The sequence below is a fragment of the Ambystoma mexicanum genome, chromosome 6p, assembly GCF_040938575.1.
Source record: "Ambystoma mexicanum isolate Mex_15411 chromosome 6p, UKY_AmexF1_1, whole genome shotgun sequence".
Lineage (NCBI taxonomy): Eukaryota > Metazoa > Chordata > Amphibia > Caudata > Ambystomatidae > Ambystoma > Ambystoma mexicanum.
The window spans coordinates 1,154,133,605-1,154,154,523 of NC_090935.1; the positions used below are offsets into that span (position 1 = coordinate 1,154,133,605).

The 20,919-nt window shown below is 45.4% G+C and overlaps 1 protein-coding gene across 7 annotated transcripts in view; it reads left to right on the top strand.

Annotated features, from left to right (window-relative positions):
- The window catches only part of LOC138510254 (tight junction protein ZO-2-like), a 1,104,514-nt gene that overhangs the window by 466,673 nt on the left and 616,922 nt on the right, over positions 1-20,919 (top strand). Inside the window, exon 1 of one of the 7 annotated variants that reach the window (XM_069625775.1) lies at positions 6,197-6,297. The exons of the other annotated variants lie outside the window; for them this stretch is intronic. Coding sequence (XP_069481876.1) covers positions 6,235-6,297 — 63 coding nt within the window. The 5' untranslated portion in view covers positions 6,197-6,234. Of the gene's footprint in view, positions 1-6,196; positions 6,298-20,919 lie in introns of those variants that run through there. 7 annotated transcript variants of the gene reach the window in all.

Here is a 20,919-nt window from a genome sequence, read left to right on the forward strand (position 1 = left end):
TGGGGCGCCAGGCCTTGCTTACCAACCAGCAGATGAGGGTCCTGGAGCGCATTTGCCCAGTGCTTCACCACCAGATCCTCAGGATGCAGGCCCGTCTGGAGTCGAGCGGTATGTGGCCATGCATTCACGTTTAAAACGGTGCATGTTGCAGTGTGCTGGTAGTTAGCTACTTGGCTGCATGTGTGACATGGGTCATGTTTGGATGTGTGTGTGCAGGGACATGATGGAGCTGCATGTGAGTCCAGTCAGGCGTGACCCACATGGATGGTGTATGTGTTACAATACATCATGCGGAATGCACACAATGTGCATGCCTGTGTCTGTACTTTGACATGTTTGGGGTGTGAGAGATGTGTGCTGCTGTCATGGACATGCATGATGTACATGTCTGAGTATTGTGTGCGCCATGGATGTATGACACATGTCCGTGACAATGTGTTGATTCACTGATACAGCCTACTCATCCTTGTATCCACTGTGTCTGGGGGTATACGGGGCCAGATGTATGACCCTCCAGTGATGCGTATGCATGTGATCAGCATGTCCCATGATGCATGTGAGTTTCAGCCCACCATTGGATGTTTCTATGGTGCCGTGGACATGGATGCAAATGTTTGTTGCATGTGCCATGCCGGTTCCTGCATGTGTGTTGCCTGCACTGACCCATGTGGTGTTGGGAGACATGATGGAATTGACGTTTGACAGTGCCACTCATGTGCTATTGCTTTCCGTCTAGGGGACTATTGTACAGTACCCTGATGCTTGTATTCAATGTCTCCCTTTACACAGTGGCGAGTGAAGAAGAGGGCGGAGACGGCGCTGTGGATGTCATGATCTCTGCTTCCAAAAGGTCAGGACTTACCCAACTCCCTTGGAAGCAGACCCATAACCCAGGTTCCGAGTGCCAGCAAGTCCCAATTGGGACCTTTTGGACCCTGTCCTGGCGCCAGTGGCACCAGGCTCATAAATATGCCCAGTCCCAGCGCTGGAAGCGCCGGGCTCATAAATATGCCCAGTCCCAGCGCTGGAAGCGCTGGGCTCATAATGCTTGGGTGGACTTACCTGCAGCAGACCATGCTGCTTACTTACCTGCCAGTTGAGCCCCTGATCCTCTTCTGTTTGGGACTACTTTTCCTGTTGGGTGGGGCAGGAGCCACTCCCTAGGTTCAGAACACTGGAACTCTTCTGGAAAGCAGGAACTCTTTTCTTACCTAGGCGAGGCTGTGGAAGGAGACACTAAGCACTACAGGAGGCTATTTAATCCACACCCGATGGATGAATCTTGCTTTGCGTTATTCTGCATCCTCTGCAGCAGAACGCTCATCGTGTCTTCTGCATCTGATCCTGGGCCTAAGGGAAAAAAGGCTTACCATCCTGGAATCCAGTCTTCAGCAACACCTATAAAGACAAGAAAGAACAGGTTAGCACTACGGTCTTCAGTGACAGCGCATCTCTTACCTGGTTCATCGGCTGTCACCAACGCCTCGCGCTGCATTCCGGCATCTGAAAGACAAAGGCTTACCTACTCTTCGCATGCTCCGGAGGTCTTCGCACTGCATTCCGGCATCTGAAAGACAAAAGCTTACCAACTCTTCGCACGCTCCGGAGGCCTTCGGCGCTGCATCCCGCATCTGAAAGACAAAAGAAGGTGCGTTTAAAGACATTGGGCAACTTTATTACTCACGTGCCATTACTCCTTCCCACGCCGAATCCAGTGGGTATTCCAGCACCCTTCAGCTGCTCCGAACTTGTTCCTGCAAGATAAAGGGACAGTTAGTGCGCATCGTGAAGCCGGCAACAAGCGCTTACTTACGTGCTTCCAGGCGCTTCTATTCCTCACGCGGGTTCGATCCTCAACTCTCTTCAGCCCGCCATCCGCCATCGCCGGAACCCTGCAAAACAAGAGATATCATTACAAAAGACTTTTAAAGACATTTGAAGTACCCAGAACTTACCGTTCGTGCAGTAAACGACAGACAGCAGTCCTCTGAGGTCAAGAGGCCTGCACCTTTATCCAGTGAAGAAACTGGTTACGGCACCCTGCCCCGAGGCAGATGGAGAGCTCGGCGTTCACTTACCTAAGGTGAGAGCGTTAACCTTTGGGGTTCTACAGGAGAAGAGAAAGGGAAGAAGAGAGAGGCACCCAATAACCCCAGTTCATTAATCCCATATTTTCTATCTGCAGACATCTTACTCTTCGAGTCAGACATACAGTGCACAGAGGTCCAGCCCAAAGAGCCAACCGTGTGTTACACATCACCTTTGAAGATACGGTATTCACCCAGTCAAGACCGGCGCCTCGGTGGGAATCAGGTGAGCGTTACAGTGGAGGAAAGCGGCAGGGATTTCTCCACCGGCCGGCGACGCAAGGCCCAGTCACCCTCCCAGGAAATTCCATCATCCGGGAGCAAGGGGACTGGTGCCACGTCTGCTACTGCTACTGCGGCTGCAGCGGAAGGGGCGGATGAGCCCCCACAGGGGCTTGCAACAGCGGAAGACGGTACAGAGCCATCCAGGTTGGCGGTGTGTATACAGAAGGCCGCGACAGAGCCGCACATGGGGCCTGGTGGGGGTGGTACCACTGGTGCAAGTGGTGCAGTCCAGAGGCAGGAGGCAGCACAGGTCGCCACAGAGGTGCCTGTGCATGTCTCAGTCCCTGACACTGTGACAGCATCATCATGCACCAGCAGGGATGCCCCGTCCCAGGCCCGTCCGCAGGTAGGGGGGAGGTCCACGTCATCTGGCACTCCTCTACCTGCGGACGAGGGCACCCGTGACTGGATGGAGTCCGTCCTGATTGCTGTCACATTGCACACACATGACATTTGTGATTACGTGCGTGCTTCCTAGGGGGACCACGCATGTCATCACGAAGAGCTGTGTGCCAACGTGGCCCAGTTGGGAGGGTCCATGGTCGGGGGTTTCCTCCATGTGTCGGCCAGTCTTGCGGCCCTCTCCTCCTCTGTGCACACTATACGCCAGTCGTTCTCTGCCGTCTTCCGGCCCAGATGCCACCAGGGCCCCCTGTGGATCTGCCCCAACCAATGCAGCCAGCCAGGTGGAGATCCCATGCCTGCCACAGTCAGGAGTCGGAGATCCAGCAGGGGTGGCCACCCCACCAACTGCCCCAGCGGGTGGAGGATGTGCCGGCATCATCGGGCAGGGCACGTGAACGATGGCGCCGGGGGATTCCATCAGCCCGGATGCCGTTGTGGTGGCAGAGGCAGTTGCGTCAGAGGCAGCAGCAGGCTCAGCGTAGGAGGCATCATGGCTCGGGGCCATCAACACACCGGGGGCAGGCATCGGCTGAGCTGCAGGAGGACCCCGGACTGGGAGTGTCTTCTGTGTGGCAGCGGTTGGGCCGGCAAATAGATGCGGAGAGGCGGCGGGCGGAGAGGGCACGTCTCAGGGTGGTCAGGACGGAGAACTCCATGCACCGGGCTTTGACGCGGGCAGAGGGCCTCGAGGAAACTCGCAGGAAGGTGAGGGATTCCATGGCTGCATCCCTGGGAGACCTAGAGTCCAGGGAACAGGCCCGACTCCGGAACATCGACGTGGAGTTCGATGATGCCCTGAGCCAGAACATCAAACAGTGAGCCTTGGGACTAGCCCGCCGCCTTTGTAAATAGTTATGTAGTTGTAGGTTTCCTTTATTTTTTCCTTTGGGGCGCATGGACTATGCCCCGGCTTTTTGTAAATAGTTATTTATTAGGTAGGTTTTTTCTTAGGTTTCCTTTGGATTGTTGGGCACATGGACCCTTGATTTTTACATTGTATATAGTTATGGACCTGATTTTACATATTTATTTTTACCATGGAGGAATGGTTTTGTTTTTATTTTGACTTTGGATTTGGTGTTATGGACGGACACTTTGGAGGCATTTTTCTTTGCATTTTATTGATTTCACCATTCTTATTTTTTCCTTCATTTCGGACATCCTTTTATCATTTTTTTCATGTGTAATTTCGTTTCATTCATTAATTTTTGTATATAATACATTTATATTTTTTACTTTATTTGTGTGGTCTTCTCTCATTGGTTTTGTGCATGTCACAATGTGGGTTTTCTCATTCATATGTCGCCATTGTGTGGGTCTGACGGACTTGTACTCATGCGCATACTGGTTATTTGGGAGCTATCATGACATGGGGATTTTAATGTGGAGTGGATGGAATGCTTGGTTGGGTGTTTGGACTGGGGTGGCCATAAGGGCCATGGATCTGGATTGTGATGTGTTGGGTGGGGGACATAAATCGGGGCCTGCTGGCACGTGACCGTCACTGGGGGTGGGGACATAAGTCAGGGCTCCCAAGTGCATGGTGCCATTTGGCCTGCCTGCAGATCATGTTCAGCGATGATGGGCTGCCTGCGGGGCATGGTCAGGGATGATGGTCTGCCTGCGGGGCATGCCGTGGGTGGGTGGATGGGCTGCCTGCGGGGCATGGGGAGGGTGGATGGGCTGCCTGCGGGGCATGGGGAAGGGCACACCCGGGAGGGCCGACACTGCAAAATCATGTGTAAAACTCCACGCGCACCCCTCGGAATACACATACCCCGCTTGCGCCAGGCCCATCACGTGCGGAATTCGGGCACACCCCCGAAATACACGTAACCCGCTCGCGCCAGGCCTATCACGTGTGGAATTGTATGCGCACCCCCAGAATACACGTACCCCGCTCGCATGTAAAACTCCACGCGCATCCCCGGAATGCGCGCAGGCAGCCCATTTACCCTCCCCATGCCCCGCAGGCAGCCCATCCACCATGACCATGCCCCGCAGGCAGCCCACTCCAAAAGGGGGACTTTTTCCACGCATTTTACCTGACGCGAGCGGGGTACACTTATTCAGAGGGGTGCACGTGGATTTTTACACACGATTTCACTGGCACGAGCGGGGTAGGTGTATTCCAAGCGGTGCGCGCGAGTTTTGCACGCGTTTCTGTGGTTGGGGGGCTGTATGCTGGTCCACTGGCCTAATGGGTTTTGGCGCACGCGGCTGGCGCAGACTGCTGCACGCGCACTCTGTAAGCCAGCCGCGTGCGCCACTTGTGCGCCGAATTCTATGAATTACCCCCAAAATCTTTGCAAGTGAAAGACAAAGCTTTTCCCATTTCATCCCCCTTTCCTAAAGTTGAAATGCGATAGACACACTGAGACAAAACAAGAGAAAAAGGGGGGATGATTTATATTTGTTTTCTTAACAATGATTGTAGCTGAAGCAGCTTGCTTGTTTGTTAATTTCGAGAAGAATGACATTCTAAATTCCTTCCAGGTTGGATAGTTACCCAGCCCTCTGGCAACCACCTTTTGAGTACCCTGCTGTGCTGTAACTTGCATCATTTCAGATTAGTGAGCATGCTGTTCCACACAGGGTGCTGACAGTCTGCAAGGACCACTGGACCTCATGAGTTTGCAAAGACCGACTTCCTTTGAGGGTCGTACTTGCTGTGGGGTCCAAGTCTTCCTCGGCTAGTGCAGATGGTATTTGGTTGAAGCTGCTGAAAGAGGCCATTCTTGCCAAATATTGGAAGTTGCATCCTGCCTTCTTTAGTTGGATCAAAACTCTGCAGATGCAGTATTGGCATATTTCACCTTTCCTTGACCTTCTAGAGAAAAGGACTCCGGCCACACCCAGGGGAAAAGGAAATGGGACGATTGATGTATATCCTTTCTTGCGCAGGGCTTCATTTCCAATAAGGGTGTTTCATTTTCACCTGTATTGATGCAGGAGGGCCACCTCGTGGTCCGACAAATTTGACGGTGCCCTGAAGGGGGTCCCTGCGTGCTCGGTATTTTCTGGGTCGCTGTTGTGTGGTGTTTGGTTGTGAGATTGCGGTGGAGGGGCGGAGGTGGTTAACAGGGAGTCTTGTCTTTTTAATAAACCCTATGTGCTACCCTTGGTTTGATATTTGTGCAGTTGTAGGAAAGGGAGTGTGGGGATATTTGGGAACCACTGAATAATAAAAGATCAAACCTATTAAGTATTATTTTATGTTTTCTTTGAATGTATCTTCATATTGTCATTCCGTTTCTTTGCTTGTGTATGTATTGTATTTGAGCTGGACGTGTTTTGATGTGGTGATGCTGCGTGACAGGACCGCTGGATTTGCAGTGAATGTAGGCCACTATTGTATTAGTATTACATAACGGCCTTCAGAGGAGTGGCAGGGACAGGGACTCTGATGAGAGAGCACCGATCCAGGCGGCCCCTAGACGGATTATGTCCTGCGACTATGGCTCTGCACAGGATGTGGGCACGTGCCTCAAGAAAGATCAGGATGTTATCCAGACCCCACGTGAGTCGCTTTTCAGTTGTCTCCAAGGCTGTGACCGCTCCATCTACCAACATTCCTGTCATCACCTCCACTTTTACCTCGCCCGTTATTAAACCCCTCGCAAGAGAAAGGAAACGTGACCTGCATGCTCTGCATAGTTAACTGTTCAGATACGACCACACGCTAAAATGCCGCATTGCCCGGCCTCTCGCGATACTTGCATGTGAAGGTTTACAAATGGCGTTATTATTTTCGATTATAGTAATTGGTAAAATGTTTTTCATTTGGAAAAGAACAATGTACTGTGTTTTCATAAACAAATCCGCGTTTACGACACACTGCAAGTAAACCTTGCGGTTCTTTTGTGGCCTTGTTAATCTGTGTGACAATCTGCTCGAATAAATAGAGTGCGTAGTCTCCATCACACAACAGCAGGGCGAATTCAATATGATGGCAGGATTAATGTCCTGTTAGAGTCCACATTCAAGATGCGGATTGCAGCTTGCTCTCAAATAACCCACATGATTTGACATAAAAACGCGCGTGAGTAGCTTGGGGACAACACATAAATAACGGAACCATTGAAGTGCTTGTGGGACTGTCAACATTCACAGGTTTTGAAGGCTTCTCTGGCAATTTGGTGTTCACTTCTCCCACCACCCACACGTTTTCTTTTGACAGAGGTTGCGTCCGTAGTCATTACGGTACTTGTGACGAGAAAAGCAGAGTTTCAGCTTGCTTCGTGGACTTTGATTCAATTGCCAACAAACCTCACCGTATATACGAACGCGTCCTTTCCATGTACGGCCCTTATTCGGTTTACCAACATATGGTTTTTCTTTGTGCCAGTGTCCTCTCAGAATGCTGTGCATGCGAGGGTTGAAAACTTGCGAATGGAATTTCATGCGCTTGTTTCCCAAATGGCTTTTTAAAAAGAGTACATGGTCATGGTAAGTTTATTTGCGCGGTCTTTATTCGCTAAAATGTTCTTGAGTTTGTGAAAGTTAAGCCACAAGGTCTGTCACCGGCCAGTGGAGTTCTCTTCAGGTTTTAAAGGCTGGCTGAAGTACTTCGGTCGAAATAATGGCTGCATGCAGTTCTAGGTGTACTTGGAGTATATTGGCGTGTGAAGGGCGATATTGCCACGGGCTGCAGAGCGCACTTAGGCTCAGGATCCAGAGTAGACTTTCGCTGGTTTCACTGTCAGACCCCCGAATCAATGAGTTGCCACAAGGCCTGCAGTTCAGTTGTGCAAGTTGGCTTTCTCAATGCACAGAACAGAAGTTGGTAGTTCGGGCCCATGTGCTTTTGTAGTTCAACAGGTTAAAGCAACTTGTATGGAAATCAGCGTTTTGCTCCATCGGGTTTTTTTGGGAAACGCTATCCAAAATAATACGATGAAGAAATGCTGGTGGGTTGGTTTTTGCATTTTGGGAAATTCTTCCAAATCAAAATAACAGTTTTAGGTCTGGCCTTGACTCCTGCAAAACGTGAATCCCAATGTAAAGTTGTGTGCTGGTATAGTGCATATTTGTGATTGAAAGTGCTTTTCTTTCATGTATGTAGCCTGCCTTTGTACCGGATTCCATCGGGAGCACGTTTCTTTCAGAGTTGCTGTACACCTGCCTAGTTGTATTGCACCAATACAGATGAGTATCATTTCAGTGGAGAACACTTAACTGGTCTTTTCATTAGTCCTCTGATGTAGGATCACTTTGTCTCGCATTTGTGCATGATGAAGAATCAACAAAATGAATAAATGACATAGACTTAACCTTACTGGGTGTCCACAGCGTCTGCCATCTTTACATGTCAAACGGGGGAAAAAACACCTTTATATCTGCGCCCCCGGAACCCTGCCACGCCCCTAACGGTTTCCCGGACGGACTTTGTCACAAATAGAAATATCTGCCCCCTGGGGACCCTCCTCTACCTTTTTCAGATAACCATCACCCTTTCTTCTCGCATGTGCTTCCCTCTGTGCTCAGCAGAATGTGTTTCTTTTATACCTATTCTGCCAGGCGTCTTGGCACCCCCAGGCTCTCCCCTGGTTTACAGGCAGGGACTTGGTAAACATATTGCAGTGAAGAAGCCTCCTCACTTTAAGTACATGCATGAGCACAACTAGAGTCCTCCACACAGCCCCTACCAAAAACTGTCCTTTCAGAAAGTTGCGGGCGAGTTTCACTCACTATCTTTCCTACTAACATTAGTTTCATCCACAACTATTGACTACACACGCACCCCTACTCCCACAGAGAAGGGGTAGGAGCCGAATGTGACACGTGGCACATGCCACAGCGTGCCACAGCATGCCACCAATCTCTGGACTCTCTGATGGAAAATGTGCAGTTTTAAGGAGTTCAAACATATTGTACAAGTGAAAAATACCCTCTCAATCATTGTGGGATTGTTTTATATTGAAACACTTTCAGCAAATGCATAGTTTAAGTATTTATCATGCCACAGCATGTCACCAATCTCGGTACTAGCTGATGTCAAATTTGCTGTTTAAATGACTTTTAAGACATTAAACAAGTGAGTAAAAAGCCTCACAATCATTTTGCGATGTTAATAAATCAAAAAAAAGTGGATTCTGACAGCTGCCTAGATTTTTCAACCTCATGCACTGTAGTCTGCAGTTTTACAGTTGCACCAACGCTTTATATGGGAAATCTCTGGTGCTAATTCTTATGACCTATTCAAACAGCAGGGCCCGACAGTCCCTTTTCAGTGTCAATTCTAACGTGGCATGCCACCTAGCTATGTCTTATATCTCTTTCAAATCAGTGTTTTCATTGCTTCAAAATTACTTCAGGCATCTCACCTCTTAGTCTCTTATCTTATGTTTCATACCTTTCAGCAATTGAATGTTTGGAAGAACATGGAACTCCAGCATGCCACTGCATGTCACCCCTCTTGGGACTAGATGATGTCAAATTTACTGTTGAAATGACTTTTAAGACATTAAACAAGTGAGTAAAAAGCCTCAAAATCCTTTTGCGATGTTAATAAATCAAATTAAAAAAAAAATGTGGATTCTGACAGCTGCCTAGAACTTTCAACCTCATGCACTGTAGTATGCAGTTCTTCAGTTGCACCAACGCTGTATATGGGAAATTTCTGGTGCTAGTTCTTATGACCTATTCAAACAGCAGGGCCTGACAGTCCCTTTTCAGTGTCAATTCTAACGTGGCATGCCACCTAGATATGTCTTATATCTCCTTCAAATCAGTGTTTTCATTGCTTCAAAATTACTTCAGGCATCTCACCTCTTATTCTCTTGTCTTATGTTTCATACCTTTCAGCAATTGAATGTTTGGAAGCACTTGGAACTCCAGCATGCCACAGCATGTCACCCCTCTCGGGACTAGCTGATGTCACATTTACTGTTTAAATGACTTTTAAGACATTTAACAAGTGAGTTAAAAGACTCACAATCCTTTTGCGATGTTAATAAATCAAATTAAAAAAAAAAATGTGGATTCTGACAGCTGCCTAGAACTCTCAACCTTGTGCACAGTAATCTGAAGCTCTACCAATGCACCAATGCTTTAGATAAAAAATCTTGGGTGCTAGTTCTTATGACGTATCCAAACAGCAGGGCCTGAAAGTCCCTTTTCAGTGTCAATTCTAACGTGGCATGCCACCTAGATATTTCTTTATATCTGCTTCAAATCAGTGTTTTCATTGCTTCAAAATTACTTCAGGCATCTCACCTCTTAGTCTCTTGTCTTATGTTTCATACCTTTCAGCAATTGAATGTTTGAAAGCACTTGGAACTCTAGCATGCCACAGCATGTCACCCCTCTCGGGACTAGCTGATGTCAAATTTACTGTTTAAATGACTTTAACGACATTAAACAAGTGAGTAAAAAGCCTCACAATCATTGGGAGATGTTATAAATGAAATTTTAAAAAAAATGAACTTTGACAGCATCCTAGAGCTTTCTACCTCATGCACTGTAGTCTGAAGCTCTACCAGTGCACAAATGCTTTAGATGGGAAATTTATGGTGGTAGTTCTTATGACCTATTTAAACACCAGGGCCTGAAAGTTCCTTTTCAGTGTTAATTTTAACGTGACATGCCACCTAAATATTTCTTTATCTGCTTCAAATCAGTTTTTTCATTGCTTCAAAATTACTTCAGGCATCTTACCTCTTAGCCTCTTGTGTTATATTTCATAACTTTCAGCCACTTGGAACTCCAGCATGCCACAGCATGTCATCAATCTCTGGACTAGCTGATGTAAACTGTACTGTTTAAATGACTTCAAAAACATTAAACAAGTGAAGAAATACTCTCAAGACCATTGAGAGATGTTATAAATTAGAATCCTCTGACAGCGAGTAAAGCAGAGAAGGGCCTTCAAACATTCTGCAGGACCCCTCTCTGGGACAGCTGATGGACAAAGCAGCATGGGCAGGCGTAGGGCCGCTATCCCATAAGATAGACTGTCTCCTGGGCTGGGTCGCCTTCTCGCAAGGGCCGACAGCTGTGAGGCCCAAAGCCTGCAAGAGACAATGGCAGGAGGAACATAAGGCCAGTGGCGATCCACTGTCCGAATCACGCAAAGGACGCACAAAAGAGAGGCATGCTAAGGGAAAGGCGTGATGGAAGGGACAAGGTGACATACCCCTTAGCCCACAGGAAGACCAAGAGGGCACTGAATGGGATTCCAGCAGCACTGAGAGTTCTCACCTTTCTGTGAGCTTGGCCACTCCTTAGAAAGGAGAACCATGCAAAAGGCACAATAAGAGCGTTTAGAAATGCAGAGATAGTTCCCTGGTCGACCCCTTTCATCCAGACCTGCTACTCCACCCGAGATCCTCGGAAGGGAAGCTCTCACTTAAGGCCAATGGGTACTTGATCAAGTGACTGCGCACACCTTTAAATAAGGAGGTGAGAGGCTAATTGAAGGCACAATATTCCAGACCTTCTCTGCCGGATAAAGTAGCGGACACTCTGGAGGTGGACTCATTCATGGTGAAGCACACCAAGGACCTGAAAAGGGCATTGACCGCTCATGGATAGCATGCCAGGACACACTCCCCGATTCCATAGGTCCATTGGCCAAGATCATTAAAATGGTGGAAGAGACCAAAGAGGCCCTGCCTATGGATGTGCATATTCCGGCTAATTGGGCACAAAGAGCAGTTTGTTTAATAAGTAATACCAACTGTACAATAGCAGCGGAGTGCAGGCGATCGATTGTAGTAAAGATCGACCTGAAACTCAGGGAGTTGGCATCCTCTGAGGCCACTGCAGCAGCTAAAGGGCTTTTGTTTAGAGAAGCATTTGTCAAAGACATGTCCAGATTTGTTAACACCTTTGCTGCTCTGGACAAAGGTCAGACATTGTTAAAAAAGAGTGTTTGTGCCCTGTGCATCTGCCAGGGCGGCAGAAGCAGAGGCGTCTCCGCTAGCCACTGAGGAGGCCAGAGGCCCTATAGAGGAAACAACTAGTGACAGCAGGAAGACAGAAGGCTGAATCCTTCCTTCCCCTCCCGTGGAAGAGGCAGGGGTCGGGGTTGGCACTGCAGCAGCATGTGAGAGTACAGTCGTATGCACACAGCGCAGCAGCAAGCAATGATATATGATATGATATTTGTGACGCGCCTATACACAAGTGTTTCTAGGCGCAATTCCCGCGATAGTTGGTAGGCTAGCGATGCACCTAAGCGCTTGGGAGGAGCTTACCGTGGACTCTTGGGTCGCAGAGACTGTGCAGGGGTGTTGTCTGTAATTTTTAAAGAGCACAAACTAAACTGCAGCACCCTTTCGCAATTTCAGAGTGTTAGGCAGAATCACATGCAGTACCCTTTGGGAACACTACATGCAATTAAGACTAAAAGTGTCAGTACCATTTCACCTTTGGTACAAGCCTGTACTACACAGTTATTTGGTAGCATTGGCTGAGCAGCCAGACTGATCTCAAGAGTTGAAGTGAGCAGTAGAACAAGTTACACAAAGGGACCAACAAATGCAGTGGTTCAACTCAAGGTTTCTTGGTAAAAGAATACACATTTATTTACACAGTCAATTAGAAAACATTACACTAGCAAAAGCAGCTTAATATCATACACTAATACACCACAATACACAACCAATAAGTTACTGAACAAGTTCAGCTCCCCTGAAGTGGGAGCAAAATGGCACTTCAGTTACTTTAAAAAAGGGGTAAAAAGACAAGGTTATAAGAAATGCAGCCCAAATACATTCATAGGTAGGGCAAAGGGTTTCAGTTAACTACAACCAGCAATTAAATTCGATAGGCCTGGGTCAAAGTCAATGGTTCAGAGTCTTTGTATAGGATAGCACAGTTCTGGTAGATAACAGTTAAGTCTTTGCCACGGTTTTTAGAAGAATTCGCCAGGTGAAAAGTTAGACACATTTTTAGGGAAGGACCAGCCTTCGAGGAGGGGAAAGTTTCACAAACTTTCTCTGTGGTCGAAAAGATTTCCGGACCGGGTTTGCACAGTACCTTTAAAGTGAAGAAGAGCTGTAGCTGAGGCAGTTGTTCCTGGCAGTTCGAGCAGACCTCGCTGTTCCTATGCTTCAGTCGTGGGGACAAGAAGGAGGACGTCGGGAGGTTCCTGCACTGCCCAGGGACGAGGCCACAAGCTTGGCTAAACGTCGGTTTAAGGTATGAGTGCCTTAAAGAACACAAACTGGTATCCTTCCCACTGGCTATCCGGTTTTCCACAGCACTCTGTAGAAAATTCAACCAGGAGGGGACGGTTTCCAGGCGGCTTGTGAGTTGGTTGGTTCCACCAAATTCAAGGGAAGACGTTAACCTTGAAGGGCTTCTCTGTCGATGGAGTTTCAGGCAATTCGGACCTGCAGCAGGGCTTCACCGGTCGTCCAGGAGTTGCAGCAGTCCTCTTCCTTCAGCTCGTCTTCGGTTCTTTCGTTCCAGTGGTCGACTCTGCTTTCCAAGTCCCAGAGACCTGCTTTTAAACAGTTTTCCCCCATTCAATCCAGCCTGGCTGTCACTCACACAGCAGGGTGGCTGTCGTTGCCGGACAGCCAGCCAGCCAATCGCGCCAGAGTGCATTCAGGTCTCCTAGGAGACTAAGCACAGGGAGTTTCGGGCACCTCCCTCACATCCTGTCCACCCCAGACACTGAGGCGCCAGAGGAGGGCTTCAGCACTGAAACCCGCCAAAGGGCAATGAACAAAGGGACCAAACCTGGTTAAACACAAGAAGGACCTTTCCTAAGAGAAACAGCGAAAAAAGTCGACCGGAGTCTGTTTTTACAGATACGTCTTGGGCGCCATCTTGAAAAACATGACTGACCCGATTTTTTGCTACCATTGTTCGCGGTCTGGTAAAATCATGGTAGTTTGATCTAAACCACTGCCACCAGCCATGGTAGGAAAGGGTAACATTTCACTGTTACATGAGTGTTTTGACTCAGGGGGATGCAAGGCAACCCCTCCAGTACTCTATAGGAAGATAGTGCGTGCTGGGTCAGTAAATATAAAGAGACTAGTAAAGTCAATTTAACTTTACATGCTCTGGAGACAATAGTCAGTCCCAGAGAAAGTGTTTAAACCTTGGGGAGTCTGAAAGACACCCCTTTGCCACTACACTGAAGGTGTTGTGTGACACAAAGAAAAAGATGATGCATTTGGAGTTGTTTTAAAACACCATAACCAAAGAACACAAAAGTAAAACACACATCAAAATACATGGAAGAGTGGGAAGAAAAGGCTCACACTCTTCCCAGGTAGAAAAATCAAATCCTAGAAATCCAGCAAAGTTGCTGGGGGTCTCAAAAGGTAAGGGAAATTAGCACATTTTGAGAATTCTCCCTAAGCACAGAGGAGGAACAAAGCCTCATGGACAAGGAAGTAGGAGAGTTTCTAAAGAAAATGGCGATAAGGCCAGCGCAGCAGGTGGCGCAACGCTTCCTAAGCAATGTCTTACTGGTGAAACAGAAGCAAAAGGTCAGGCCGGTGATAATCTCACACAATTTAACGCCTTTCTCGTGTACCGACACTGCAAGATGGAGGAAATCCATCTCTTCAGGGACATTTTGCAGAAAGGGCACTGGCTAACCTGCATAGATTTGAGGGATGCCCATCTAGCAGTACCCATTCCTGAGATGCACCAGCAATTTTTAGAATTCCTCTGGTGATGGCAAAGATGAGAGTTTATGTGTCTCCCTTTTCGGACTAAGCTACTCAGGAGTCAGACTGATTTTATACATCGATGAGATTTGTCTCATGGCGCAGGATCCGATGCGGCTACCAGAGCAAATGGTCCCAATGACGAGTCTCCTAGAGAAACTGGGGTTTCTCATCAATTGGGAGAAATCCGAGACCAGGCCACAGCAGAGAATGGAGTTCCTGCGGTTTATCACAGACTCAAAGCTGGGGCACTGTCTCTGTCCCTGTAGAAAATGAACGACCCTTTGAAACATCACAGTATTGACTTTCCATTAAAGACTAAACTTTACTTGACAGTCTTATGTTTGCTCAATCACCTTCTGTTTAAAAGTTCTTTTAACTAACTGATCAATTTCCCATCAATCATATGTCATAACAAGTTGCATTTGTCAGTAATTTTACAATCACTTATCTAAGAAGGAATCTGCTGAACCTCCAAGGGAACCTGACAGCAGGTGCGGACACTAAACAGGCAGACAACACACGGCGGATCCCTGCTGGAGTTGGAGGCGGTTCATTACAGGTTTTGTTCTTCGCTATACCCTGTTCGAGATGGAGTCATTCATTAGGAAGCTACAGCGAGACAGTGAAAGAAAGAGGAATTGGGGATGAGGAATTGTGAGGTGATAGGACCATAACGCTGTGATTCATGGACTAGGACAAGTGTCATGCCTGAGGGTAATAGAGTTTCAAACTGCAAAGACTACATTGACACAGAAAATGTTTTTTTCTTTGATTTTTGTTTAATGTTTTTTTTCTTTTTAAGATTGCTGCTTGAGTTTTAATAAAGAAGAGTATGCATAATACGAGCCTCTGTGTCTTTAATAGAATCATGACTTTCCTGAAAGAAAGTATTGACAATCTGGACTCTACCACAGTACCAACTGCCTCAATGGAGTTTACCATCAGACAGCATTCTGGCTAGTCCCTTTTTTCTGGCAATGTATTCCATATCGTGTCATGGAGTGCCCCCTACATTAATTTTTTTTTTATTTGTATTGGATAATAAAATCATCCTTTCAAATTTTTACATCATCGTAATTTCATTACTATACACATTTATGACATCATACAAGTCAAAATTCATACTATTCAAAACATAATTCATACTATTCATAATTCATACAAGTATAAGTCATAATTCATAATTCATGCAAGGAAAACACCAAATAAAATTTCAACAGCACAAAGCAATCACCCTCTAAAATCAAGGATCAATCAAAATGATATTATATCCGGAAAAATGGTCAATAAAAATGAATGATTGCTATACGAACCGTTAGCTTTCCATTATTAAATAAAAGGTGCCACACTGCCTCTGGTTCCATGTTACCACATGAACTTACAAATTATTTACTGAAGTGTCTACTCCTCAGCTCTAGGTTAGGGCACTTAGTTAAAACATGTTCTAAATTTTCCTTGCTGAATTTGTTACTACAGAAGCGACAATATTCCAAATCTCTGGAAATCATCCTTCTTCTCACCAGGATTTCACGTGTTGGCCACAGATTCAGCGTGAACCTTTGGTATAGGTTACGCATTTGAGGGTTAGGGAATTTGGAGAGATAGTCTGCCATACTTCGAAAATGCTTATGTACAAATGGATTGGACTTAAAGTCAATATATCGAAAACATAAATTCCGATTTACAATCCAATCATTTTGATATATTTTGGCTTTTGCTCGATCAGGATTCTAAAGCAATAAATCCAATGTTATTGATGCATCGGCCAACGCGTGCAATACATATTCACACCATTCTTTGGTAAAAACCTGATCACGAGCAAGCAGATGTTTTGCCATAATTCCCAAAAGATTCGAGGTTTTTAGACCTAAAATGCTTTTTCTCAGTGTGGCAGCCATTTTCCACTTCACTTGTACTTCGAGGGATAATAAGCCCAATTCATGCCTAATCAATGGCAGCGGGACGGATTCTGGTAACATCAGTAGTTCTTTCCAAAACCGGGATTCACATTTTTGCCAGCTTATGCTTGCCACAATTAGACACTCAGTTCCATATATCGTGGGGATGATCTTTTGTTGGTAAAAAGTCATTATATGACTTATAGTAAATTTCCCAAATTTCCCTTTTAACATTTTCGCTTGTTGTATTAGCGTCTGAAGTTTATTATATCTCTCAAGTTCATTAATTTTATTTGACACTGGGACTGCAAAAATTAGACCCAAGTATCGATACTGCTCTACCTTAGAAAGACTTCTGTTTTGTAGCTGCCACTTGTAATTTTTGACTTTAGTCTTAGGATGTGGACGACAAACCATAATCTGTGTTTTAGGTAAATTAATGATTAGATTGTTTTTCATCACAAAGTCATTCAACTTACCAAGCAACCGCTGTAACCCTGCTGGAGTTTGGGATAAGAGAATAAGATCATCCGCATACAATAAGGGCGAGATTTTTTCTGTCCCTAATTTTGGTTGGTCACATTTCAGAGATCTTATCTCCGTGCCTAATTCTAACAAGAAAAAGTTAGACTGATGAGGCCAATATACAACCTTGTTTTACCCCTCGGAATGTATTCAATTTGTCAGACAGTTTTCCATCCAAGGTTAATCTTACTTGTACTGTTGTGTTATTGTGAAAGCGCATAATCAGCAACCGTAAAGACTGAGGGCAATTGTGTTGTACTAGTTTTTGATACAAGATGTTCCTATCAATCGAATCAAAAGCAGATTGAAAGTCTATGTACGCTATATACAGCACTTGGTTCTTTTTAGCATATTTATTTTTTAGCATATTTAGTGCCATAAGATTTGGGATTGTACCCAACCCAGCTACAAAGCCCGTTTGAAAGGGGTCATGTAGCTCATTCTTCAATGTCCATTCTCTGAAGTCTCTCAACACCAATCTAGTAAAAATCTTGCCAGGCGCATCAAGTAACGCAATGGGTCTATAACTTGACGGGCTCGAGCGGTCACCTTTTTTATATATAGGGACCAACAAAGTATGCGTCCAGGAGGCAGGCAAGGATTGATTCATATTGATTAACCTGAATATTTCAAAGAGTATCCTGGCCCATAGCTCAGGATGCTTTTTGAAGGTCCTATTTGATAACCCATCAGGTCCACAGGCACCTGAGTTACTGATTTTATTTATGAAGAATTTTATATCTTCCAGATCATACTTTTGGAAAAAAGGACCCAGATCCTGCGGAATAATCACTATCGAGTTGGAAGGGGCTGCATAATAATACTCCAATATATGGGCACACCACACCTGCTCGGTAACATTATTTGCTTGCATGATGTTTTGTGGGTAATGCGTTGACTTACTCAATAAGGCCCAGATTTGTGCTAGGTTTTTCGACTGTATTTTCGCCAGCATATTTTCACCATCCTGTTGCAGTCTAAGTCCTCTAGTAGCTCTGAGCCAATTTGTATATGTTGTTTTAATATGGGCCAACGCAAGTCCTCTTTCCTTCAAGGTCAAACAATTAACTGCCCTTATTTGACGCCGATACTCAGCCTTCCTTGCTCTGGTGGCAGCATCATACACATGTATCTGGGGACGATCTAGGTGATCCCTAGACCCTCCTTTGCCTCTTCCGTCGGCTGCAAATTATTCCCTCCTGTACACATTTGACATTCAAGTTGACCTTTGAGCCATTTTAACGATCTCTCCGACCATCATAGCCTATTACCATTATTATTTACAACAAGATTTACTCTCATTAGATTTTTTTTGTCTGGTTGTTGGTTCGCCACTGACTGTCCAATGCATCACAAGTTGGTTGTGATCACTCTGTGTATTTTCCACAATGCAAAACTTATTGATCCCCTCAAACATATTCATATTCACATAAATAAAGTCAATTATGGAAACACTACCACCACAATGCCAAGTTGGATGAGGGGGAATATCGGAAGGAAAAGCACTATTCCACCGTATCAAATTATTTGATGAGACAATTCAGCCCATTTATTCAGTCTTGGATTATACTTTAAGGGCTGGTCATTGGTGCAATCCAAATTAAAATCTCCAGCAATTAATTCGTGAAATTGATGAGTCCATTGCAATAAGACTACATAGGTCTCCAAATGATTTGATAAAGGACCCGTCCGATATTCCCACTGGATTCCAGCAGACATTTATCAGGCCATACGATTCATTGTTGCATTTTACTTTAACCAGTTGGAGAAATTCATTCGGCGTTTCCCATGCCTACGCGCAGATCCCCCGTTTAGATTTAATGGCTATGAGTAGGCCAGACGTCGGTCTTCCGTGCAAAGCCTGTGATGCAGGATTTTAAAAAAGATCAAAGCCATCCCACACAGGTACCGACATTAGCCAGGTTTCCTGTAACATAATTATGTCGAATTGCACTAGATCATTGTTGTCATTATTTAACAGATGGACAAAGCCCCTTGTATTCCAACTAATTAATGCCAGATTTTTATTTGCGGCTGATCGTACTAGTTAGGCTCGATCTTTTCTTTGATTACAATTACACACTTCACCCTGTTTAGTATTTCTTTTCCGTGAGGCAAGGTGAGAACCATTGAGATTGTAATTCAGCAGTGCCTCATTTTTGATTTCGACATTTGCAGTTGTTTCAGTGAATACTGTAAATCCCAACAATGTCAAATCAATTTTAGCAAGCCAGATTGTATTTTGCACCAACCTCGAATTCACCCATATTCTTACACATTGGCGATTCCCTTTGTCCGGGAATTCCTCAGCTCCAAGTCTGTGGAACAAATGTCCTCAAGACTTGGTATATCCGAGAATATGGCTAAAATAGCTCTTCTATTTAGTTCATATTGCACTGCCGGAGAGGTGTTACAAGACAGCGTCAATGAATAATTTGCCAGCGATTTTCTCTTAATGGTCGCGGGTTTAGTCGCCGACCCAACTTTTGTAACCGCTGCCATTGAGGGCATGGAACTTCTTTGTCTGCCACCGGTACTCAAAGCATTTTGTATAATGTTTAAAAATTCTGGCGTAATCTGTGAGATCAAGGAATTCTGAGGTATTACAGGACTTATGTACTCTTTGGCCTTTTGGCAGATTTCTGGATTTACCATATGGTTCTCTCCCAGTCCCAAAGGCAAATGATTTAACTCTATTGTTGTAGGTATGTTTATGGGTGGGACAACATTTGTTTCCACCCTTTGTTCTTTAAAACTAACACTTTTAATCTTTTTACATGAGGGCATTGGCTCCGGCTTATCCATGTTAACCACCAAATTGCTACTCATGTAGGCATCTACCACCTTTCTTATCTCCTGGCGATGGAAATCTCTTATATTGAGGCCCGGCACAGTGGTTCTCACTTCCCCAGAATTAGAGGATTTCCCAACTGGAGCTTTATCCCTCTTGGACCCAGTCCGGAGATTCTGATCTGTTACCTCATCAACCAGAGCATCAAGGGGGGCATGTGCTAGTACTGGTTGCAATTAACCACTTCCCGTTCGATCAACCTTTGAGTAAGTACGCATGTGATATTTTTTTGCAATAGCTTGAGCAGTTGTGATTGTATTGTTAGTTGGAATGCTTAACTTTTTGATAAATGTTCGTATTTTAGCCCCCTTCTTATTTGTTGGCATTGGTTGATTCTTTGGTAGCTTTTTACTCATATGGTTACTCTGCTTTGTACCACTTTTTGCCTGTTTGGTGAAGACTGTATAGGCAACTTTGTCTTCCTTCATCACAGTGTCACTAGCGAATCGTCTCCCTACAACTTCATTCTCTGTACACTTACCCTCCTGCGTAGCTATTTTGTCAGGCACATTACATTCCAACACCTCACCTATAATACAATCCATTTGTGGGATAAGTTTGTACCCCGCCCCAACACCCATGTTCCCTGCTATTGAACATGTAGTTAGATCATGGCGCGTTATACTTGGATTATCACTTTTCAATTTCAATTTGTGCATAGCTTTCTTTTGCCATAAAAGCAAATGCTCAATTTGAAAGGCTTGCTTACGGACCTGTTCAGCCAAGGTATCATATAATTTAAACAGCACAGCCAATGAAAATTGAGTAGCTTTTAGCACAATTTCCATGAGTACAACACTATTTGGGACCTGGTTGCCTATTTCTATTTTCTGCAATGGTTCCACATCATTGGGTACTGTTGGTTCCTGCCCTACCTCCCCAAAGCTTGGTGCCTCCTCATCTACACACACATATGGAGTAACACATTTCCTCGGAGTTGGAGCATAATATGACACATTTACACTTGAATAACCAGAACCAATAGCAGAAAACATATCAGGTGTTTTCGATAAATTATCTGTGAGCAATTGTGCAGAAAACCCAGAATTAAGCAAGTTCTAATCAATTATGGCATCATCTTTTTCACCACCATCCACTACCACTTTAGAGGCATTATCAACGGCTGTACATTGCACCGAATTCAGCAAACTGGTGTCCGTTATTGAAATATTCAGATTTGCCATTATGGTCCTCGGGACTGTGCCCAACGTGATGTTTTTTTTACTTAC